The sequence below is a fragment of the Lissotriton vulgaris genome, chromosome 2_1 (assembly GCF_964263255.1).
Source record: "Lissotriton vulgaris chromosome 2_1, aLisVul1.2, whole genome shotgun sequence".
In the NCBI taxonomy this organism is placed as follows: domain Eukaryota; kingdom Metazoa; phylum Chordata; class Amphibia; order Caudata; family Salamandridae; genus Lissotriton; species Lissotriton vulgaris.
The window spans coordinates 1,612,568,018-1,612,577,231 of NC_141687.1; the positions used below are offsets into that span (position 1 = coordinate 1,612,568,018).

At 46.3% G+C, this 9,214-nt stretch overlaps 1 protein-coding gene across 1 annotated transcript; it reads right to left on the bottom strand.

Annotated features, from left to right (window-relative positions):
- Positions 1 to 3,126: 3,126 nt before the first annotated feature.
- Positions 3,127 to 5,089, bottom strand: LOC147732944 (uncharacterized). The gene has a single exon (XM_086958886.1). It carries the CDS (start codon positions 4,979 to 4,981, stop codon positions 3,293 to 3,295), a length of 1,689 nt encoding a protein of 562 aa, XP_086815012.1. The 5' UTR covers positions 4,982 to 5,089; the 3' UTR covers positions 3,127 to 3,292.
- Between the last annotated feature and the right edge of the window lie 4,125 nt (positions 5,090 to 9,214).

Here is a 9,214-nt window from a genome sequence, read left to right on the forward strand (position 1 = left end):
GTAAACACCGGCCCAGGAGACCTGGGGCTGTATTATGCATTGTCATTGTTTGCGTCCAGCACACCCTTTAAAAAGTGCGCCGGGCGCAAACAATAACAATGTGCCCTATTAGGATGTATGCGCTGCCCCAAGGGTAGTTGCGAACTCATTCTGCCCTGGGGGCAGCGCATTCATGTGAAAACACTGAGCAGCTGCGCGCCTGCACTTTTAAAGGGGAATAGAGATCCCCTTGCAGGCGGGTGCAGTCAGTGACTGCACCCGCCTGCAGTCCATGGGACCCACTTTATCCCCTGCAAAGGGCTGCTCTAAGGAGGTGCACTGACAGTGGCCATCTTTTAACTAGCGCACTGTCAGTGCACCTCCTGAGGACTTCTTTGACTCTGCGCCCGCCCCGCGGGCGCAGAGTCAAAGGAATTCCCTCATTTGTATAGGGCACGCCCCTATGCAAATGATGGAACACCGTCTGAATGTAGCACTGGCGCTTTAAGTGCACCAGCGCTATCAGCATTAGTGAAGGGGACCCACAAGTGTCTGCTCCATCTTCTATAATACCAAAGTACCCCAGGGGCACGCAAAACGGGCCCAAAATAAACACCCGTTGTGCACCCGGGGCACTTACTGTAATACAGTCCCAGAAAGCAGGGTCAAAAACAGCCCAAAAATATCTCCTACAATGATCTGTCAGACCAGCCCTTCGAACACTGATTGCTTTATAGGCCTGCCTGACCCTGATGTGGTCATTCATTAGTCTGTCTTTCATTCATCCATGCACATACCCACCCTCAGTCAGGGTGTTCACAGACTCATTCATCTATCCAAGAACTCACACATTCATCTATGCACTTACTTGTCAATGCAGTCATTGAATCACCTAAACATAAATAAATTGGGAGAGGATGTGGCCTCACGGCCAGAGCTGCTGACTTTGGAGCTGGGGAACAAGGTTCGAGCCTCTTGTTGGCTCAGCATTTTGTGATGCAAGGGAAATCAGTTAATCTCCCCATGCCTACCTTAAATGAAAGTGTCCTTGTGTAATGTAACTGGTACTCATTAAAGCGCTCTAATACCTTCAAGTTGAGGTAGCACAATATAAATCTGCAAAAAAAAAATCACACTCAGTCACTCATCCATTTATTTGTACATACAGTAATCCATCCATTTATATAGCCTTTGACTCATCCTCACATCCACCAACTCAACAGTCCACATCACCATTACCATAAAATAATAGATAAAAGCATCTAAATTGGGTTTGCCAGTGCTTGTTTCTCAATCTTTCATTGTCACCACCCGGCTTCTGGCTTTTCCTTAGGGTCATCTTGATTGCCTATTTCTGTTAGTTTCATTTTTATTTTTACTTTGTATATGTAGCTTCTGGATCTCTAATTTTGAGTCCTTAGTCCTTTTTATTAACTATTTTCATTTTTTTGCACAGCGATCAGTTCCCCGGAGGCAGGTGGTGCGCTGTGTAAGTTTCAAAGTAAAAATACTTAACTGCATTTAAAAATTAATCCCTTATGTTGTCTGTTGTCATCTGGGAAATCAGGCATGGTACTGGCCCTTCTGTACCTTTGTTGGACACCCTGCTTTAATCTGCCGGTCCAGCTGAGGTAGAGTCATGGAGAGAACAAGTGCCTCTGAAAAACACTAGGGCTGCGCGCAATAGATTCCTTCACATCGTAAAGACAGTGACTCCGAAGGGCCTGTAGGGTTGGGATCTATCAGTCACATGGCCAGTGAGTCTAAATCTAGTTAATCGTCTGTTTGTCATGTGCAGTGTTCTTATAATCGTCAACAGGATCTCAACTGTGTGTATGACATATACATTTAAAGTATGGCCCATCACTATTGGAAGGGCGAGATTTTGATCGATACCTTATCACTATTGATCTAAACCCCGGTCTGGTCGACTGAACCTTTATTGCCTGTCGTTGAGGGAAGAAAGTGCATCTCTTACCAAGTTAGTTCACCCAATAAAGGACTCCACCCAAAGGATCACAAACAACTTCTAGCTTTCAAAGGTTTATTATAAAGTCAATATAAGTTGAAGATACAGGCATCTCAGAATGAGATTCACAAGATAAACAGGCCCAACTACATACAAGTGCTCTCTGAAAGCCCTCAGACGAGCCACGGAAACTACAAGAACCAATTCTAAAAACAAGAGGGCTATGAGCATAGACACGTATTGTGTTCTCTCAGTCATTTACAGCCGGAAGGAAAATACAGGTTAGGCTGTCCCTACCCTGCTCTAGATGGTATCCCTACTTAACCAGGTCTCAACCTATCAAAAGGTGTCAGCAGTGAATGACCCCCAAGGGAAGTCACCCACTCTCAAGCTCTTGGTGAAAACCTATAGTTCTGCAGTCATGACCCCTCTCTGCCTACCCATCCGCTCCCTAAAGGGTCCTCAGGCATCTGCTCTAACTCCACCCAGGGGTGCTGTCCCTAATACAAAAATACAACAACATTTAGGACGCCCCTCGTGAGACGCCCCTCACGTGGTGTAGCTTCTGGCTTTTTCCATGATGAGGCCTTGTGGTTAGAGTCGACCTTGCTTCTCAGACTCTTCTCCGGCCCGCTGATACCCCTCAATACATTCCGGAACCCTCCTCCATGTCTGGGCCATCTTCCGAACAAACCTCTATTCATATTATTTATAATTGAATACCCCCTTTTCTCTTGCAGACAGACATCGGCAGCCAAAACCCAATTTTCATAGTCTTCCAACTAAGTTTGCAACATTCCTCGGCCCAGACCAATATGTGTAAATCACTGTTTAAGCAATTCAGGCCTACAGCATTTCTCATAATGTTTATAGCTTTCAACTTCTTCTTTAATTAATAGCATGTTAGTACTCCTAGTCTATTATTCAGTAAACACATCTATAAATCATGACCTATTAACTTTATTACTAAAACATTAGTGCAATCCATGTCGTGAAATGAACCACCTTCCCCCTCCCTTCTAGCTCTGGCCCTGAGGCCTACCACGTTCTACGTTTAACCGTATGCCATCTTACATTTTAGCAGCTACACGACATGGATTCAGGAATAATCACGTCTAATAAAATCATATAGTTTCACACATTTCTGCATTAGTTCCACTTCTACTTAAATCTCTACATTAACTACACATTTCAGAATATAGATGTAGGTACTATCAGCACTCATGGCATTTCTCTTCATGACTTGTGCTTACTACGTGTAAGTGTGGTGTATTTCTACATTTAGGTCAGTTTGCGCTCTCTCAGTTCCCCCCTTTGATGACCTCTCGGGGTCATCATTAACATTTAAACTGCAGTGATTGCTAGCATAACTCGTTTCTGCGTCTCCAGAGCCCTCAGACTCCTGTACTGACTATCTTGTATGGCAGCCAATCTCTGCAGCTGTTCCCTCTGGACTCTCTCTGACCTTCTTGCTCGGTACCATTTGAATACCCTCACCAATCCCCATAACACGATCCCACAGATCAATATTATGATGATAGGTTTTAGGATAGACCACACAAAGCTTTTGCCTAAGGTGGTGAGCCAACTTCCAGCTTCACTCATTCCATGGCCCACCTTTTCCCAGACATTTTCTCTACTCAGGTCTTCGATCTCCTTGTGAATATTAGTTATGTTCCTAATAACTTTCTCAAGGGGCTTTGAATTGTCTGGAATGTAAGTACAACATTCTTGGACCTTCAAAGCCTTACAGACTCCGCCCTCCTTTGCTAATAGGACATCTAATGCAAGGCGGTTCTGGAGAACCATAGCCCTTATCGATTGCATCTCTCCTTCTACCAGCATTAAGGACTGGGCAGTGCTGGCAGACAACCTGTCTACGACTGTTGCTAGTCGTCTAATTTTTACATCATTAAGGATTAATCCCAAAATAGGGACCACAGCTCCAAAGACATCTCCAACCATTTCTACATCTCCTACATCTCTCCTTCCTCTCGATGATGTCTTGCCCTCTATGATCTCTAAGTCTTGGGCATGATATATTTTGGGGAAGATAATTGCCAAGTAACATGAGCCATACCAATTGTCAGGTAGCCTCACGTAGGCATTTCTTCCACATACAAAATATACATTTGGAATCACTTGCATTCCCTTCAGGAAGTCCTTGGTGTAGTACTCTAAATTGAAAGCATGTTCACAGCTAACTTCTCCCACGTATACATTTTCATAATACGTTTTGGCTCTGTGAAGACATAACTTTCCTCTCTGCGTTTTATCCAAAGCTATCGGACCACTACTACCCTTTCTCTTGTGTGACTTCTCTTCTTCGGTCCAATCTGTTTTCCATTGTCCTGATTTTTTCAAAATCTTTTGTCTCCTATTTCGATCATCCACCTGCCCTATGAACTTCTTCTCGACTTCTGACACCTTGCATGTCAGATTATTTCTACGGGCATGTGAAGTATCTAAGGTAATCCAAGGAATGAAAAACTTTGCCAACCTGTCTTCGCTTTTCCAGTAGTCCCATTTATTCATTTGCTTATAATTTGGGACTTCTGGCAACACTGAGTCATAATTGGAGAAATAGTATTCAAAACTATCTCTCCCATAAAATATACTAAGCAATAAGCTACATGTAATGCCATATGTCAGCGGGAGGTGATGATACCTAATGCCTTCATCTACAGACGCTGGCAACTGCATGCAGACGTAACAGTCCTTAACCTCCATGGCATCCACGTATTCATATAGAAGTTTAGCATAAGCGTTTGACCTAAAGTCACCTTGGGACTCATCTACATGTAACCTGCGGGCTTCTGCAGCTAATAACGCTTTTTCTCGAGTGTTTTCCCTTTTCTCCCCAGCAACGGTGGGGGTAAGCGTCTCTACAGATTTCACATCGGTTACCCTTGCCTCCTCATTACGTCCCTCTACATAGGAAACAGTTACCACTAAAGCTATTAATATTATCACTCCTACTATTAGTGTGCCTATTATACATTTAGCCCTGCGGTTCTGAGTGCCGGCTTCCATTTCGTCAGACCGTATGGCTCTCTTGTAACTCAGCACAAAGTTCTTTTCTTTTCGTTCCTTTACAGTCTCTTTTACTCTTCTTGCTCTTAGAACCACACAACTGGAAGCTGACAACCTTCTTCGCAAAAGTCCTTTAACTGTTCAATATAGACAACCCTAGCCCTTCTCCATCAACTCAGGGAAAGTCCCTACGATTCTCTGCTTCCTGGGCGCTAGGTAATCTTCTTTTCTTCTCGCTTATTTACAAAGTCTTTTAAGCATCCACTATCAGGCGTTCGCCTGCAGCTTCAATAGCAAAGTTCAATATTTCCAAACGAAGATTGTGCTCTTCATGGGCTGTTATTTTTGTACCAAAATCGGGGGATTGCAATTCTGTAAGAAACATGTGCTTTAACTTGCTGAGGCGGGGAGGACGGGGGAGCATGAATGTCAGTGACCCTTCTTGTTCGACTCCGGGTACTAACAGTCTCATTTCCACTGTGACGATGGGCTCAGAACTGGACACTACCACCGCTCGGATCCTCCCTGTCTCTGGTTTCGAAGACATTTGTCGCCAGATATGTCCACTCAGGGGTGGAGTATCTTCTGTTAGGCACACGCACTCTTCTTGACCTCCTCAAGTCCGGTGCTTCAGCGCCCTGAGCACCTTCTTCCGGGTCTGAGTCTTCTGATATCGGAGGAAGGGTTCTCTCCGGAGTTGACCTCAGGCTAGAGCTCCTTCTTTGCGGCCAATCAGCTTCTCCACGTACCCTTCTACTCCTTCTTCTTCTTGTTTGTTCACGCTCTCTGTCAGACCTGTCAGTGTCTGACTCGTACTCCCAGCTACTTTCTCCTTCAGTAGCGTCGTCTGTCTCGCTGCTGTACTGACCGTCCTCAGCTTGGTCAGACTCGTCCCCTGCTTCCGCTGGCACCTCTACAGCTTGGCTAGCCCCCTCTATGGCTTCTCGGTCCGCCGCTGGACGTCTATCCGAGAGAGGAGCTGTTTCTTCCAGAGGTGCTGGAACCCTCCGCGTATGTGACGCGTGGATCCAATTGGGCAGGCCTCCTACTTTCACAGCCGTGTTCGTGATCAGGATGATCTGGAAAGGCCCACGCCAACGAACATCCAGGCAACTTCTTCTCACGTGTTTTTTCACCAGGACCCAGTCCCCAGGCAACAGGTCATGACACGGGTCCTGGCACGATGGAACCTCGGCAGCCTGCACCTGAAGGGACACAGAATGAATGGCGTCAGACAGCCCCTTACAATAGTCCAGGATCATATCATCTGTGATATTTAACAGTGCAGTAGTTGGGACAGATGGCAACCTCATTGCTCTCCCCATTAACACCTCATGCGGTGACAGCCCCGTTCTTCTGTCTGGGGTACTACGGAGGCTCATAAGGACCAATGGCAAAGCGTCAGGCCAACTCAAGGATGTGGATGAACACACTTTTGCGATTCTGGCCTTGATGGTGCCATTGATCTGCTCCACAATTCCTGAGGCTTCTGGTCGGTAACTGCAATGTAGTTTCTGATCTATATTCAGAGCCGCACAAATCATCTTCACAAGCTCGCTGTTGAAATGCGTTCCCCTATCTGATTCCAAAGAGGCCGGCACCCCGAAGCGCGGGATAAGCTCCCTAAGCAGTAACTTGGCTACTGTGAGGGTGTCGCACCTACGTGTAGGGTATGCCTCAACCCACCTGGAGAATACGCAAACAACCACCAGGACATAGCGGAGGCGGTTGCACCTTGGCATTTCAATAAAATCTATCTGCATTCGATTGAATGGACCTCCTGACCTCCCTATGTGGCTCAGTGCAACTGGTGTCTTTTTCCCTACATTCAACTGCTGACACGTCACACAACGCTGGCACACGGCTTCAGCTGCTACTCTGAACTTAGGGTTGTACCAGGTCTGTCTAAACACTCTCAGCATAGCATCTCTTCCTAAGTGGACAGGACCATGTATGTGTCTGGCCATTGGGCTCATCATCTCATTGGGCAACACTGCTCTGCCATCTGCTGAGACCCAGAAATGGGCCTCTCCCACCACGCATCCTGCTTTTTGCCATGTTTCTTTTTCACAATCAGGAGCATTTTCTTGCATGTCTTTCAGTTCGTCCCAAGTATCAACAGTTTCTAATATCATGGCTAATTCAGTCCTTACATTTATTCCACCCACTTCCACCTCTGTGAAAGAGTACCCTGTTTCCGCGCAATACCGCGCGACTTCGTCGGCATATCTATTGCCTTGTGACACGAAGTCCATATTTCTGGTATGTGCGGTGCACTTCACAACTGCGATACCTGCTGGACATTGCAACGCCTCTAACAACAGGCGCACAAACTCTCCATTGCGAATGGGAGAGCCTGAAGAGGTCATGAAACCTCTTTGAGACCACAACTGCCCGTAATCATGAACTACCCCGTATCCATATTGGCTGTCAGTGTATATGGTGACTCGAATTTGATTGCTTGCCAGGCAGGCATGCGTCAGGGCAATAATCTCGGCCACCTGAGCGGAGTGTACTCCTTCCAGGCATCCAGCTTCCACAACTCCAGTAATTGTACAAACAGCGTAAGCTGCTCTCAACTGCCCAACTTCGTCTCTTACACATGAGCCATCGACAAAGAAAATTTCGTCTGGGTCAGTCAGTGGCTCATCTACGATGTCGGGTCTTGGTTTGGTGCATAGTTCAGTCACATCGAGGCAGTCATGGTCTGTACATTCATCATCATCCTCAATATCGTTTGGAAGTGGCATCAAGGTAGCAGGATTTAAAACAGAGCATCTCCTGAGGGTCACGTTCTCTGCAGCAAGAATAACTTGCTCATAGCGCGTGAGCCTGCTGTTTGTCAGATGCTGTGTTTTGGTCCTGGTCATCAATAATTCAACAGAATGGGGCACATGCACCTCTAACGGATGCCCCATAACTATGTTTTCACACCTCTCAATGCTGACACCTGTTGCGGCAACGGATTTGAGACATCCGGGCAACGCTGCGGCTACTGGGTCTAAAGTAGCCGAGAAATACGCGACTGGTCTACGGGCATTCCCATGAATTTGGACTAACACAGACAGCGCGCAACCCTCTCTCTCACAACAGTAGAGCAAGAATGGTTTATCGTAATCTGGCATTCCCAGAGCCGGAGCACGACACAAGTCCTCTCTCAGCTGTAGGAACGCCATCAAACAGTCTTTGTCCCATGGTACCGGATCACTCACCTCCTTGTGCGTCAGTTTTTGCAAGGGTTTTGCTTTCAGTGAAAAGTTTGCAATCCACTGTCGGCAATATCCCACCATCCCTAGAAACATCCTGACTTCTCTCTGTGTTTTAGGCGCATTCATCTTCATGATGGCCTCTATCCTGTCTGGTGACACTTTTCGTTTACCTTTCTCAATTCTGTGTCCCAAGTACTGCACCTCTGTCAGGCAGTACTGCAATTTTCCCGGGGACACCTTATGCCCATTTTCAGCTAGGTGATTTAACAATGCAATAGAGTCTTCCCTGCAAGCTTCTTCTGTTTCTGACGCCACAAGAAGGTCGTCTATGTACTGGACCAGAACTGACCTCTGGGGCAGCACTAGACTTTCAAGATTTTTCTTCAGAAGCTGGTTAAAGATCGATGGGCTCTCTGTGTACCCCTGAGGAATACGACACCATGTTAGGACGCGACCTTCCAGCTTAAATGCGAAAAGAAAATGGCTCTCTTCGTCCAAAGGGATCGAAAAGAAAGCCTGGCAAAGATCAATTACAGTGAACCATTCTGCTTGGAACGGTATCTGAAACAGTATCACTGATGGATTCGGTACCACTGGACAACATGAAACGACTATGTTATTAATCTTTCGGAGGTCCTGCACTATCCGGAATTTCCCATTTGGTTTCTGCAAACCCATAATCGGGGAGTTACATGGACTACCCACGATTTCCTTCAGTATTCCCTGCTTAATCATGGACTCAATCACGGGTTTTATGCCTGCAATCGTTTCTGGAGTCAATTTATACTGAGGTGTTCTTGGAAACTCAGCATGAGGTTTCACTACAATTTTCACTGGGTCCACCCCTTTCACCAACCCAATCTCTTCCCCAGTGAAATCCCACACTTCTGGAGCTACTGTCTCTCTCAGGTCCCAGGGGAGCTCATCTACTGTCAGAGTGGGATACAACTCCACACATATTCTGGAATTTGCGACTTTGAAGTCAGCATCATCGTCATTAGTCAATACTTCCACTCCCTGTGGT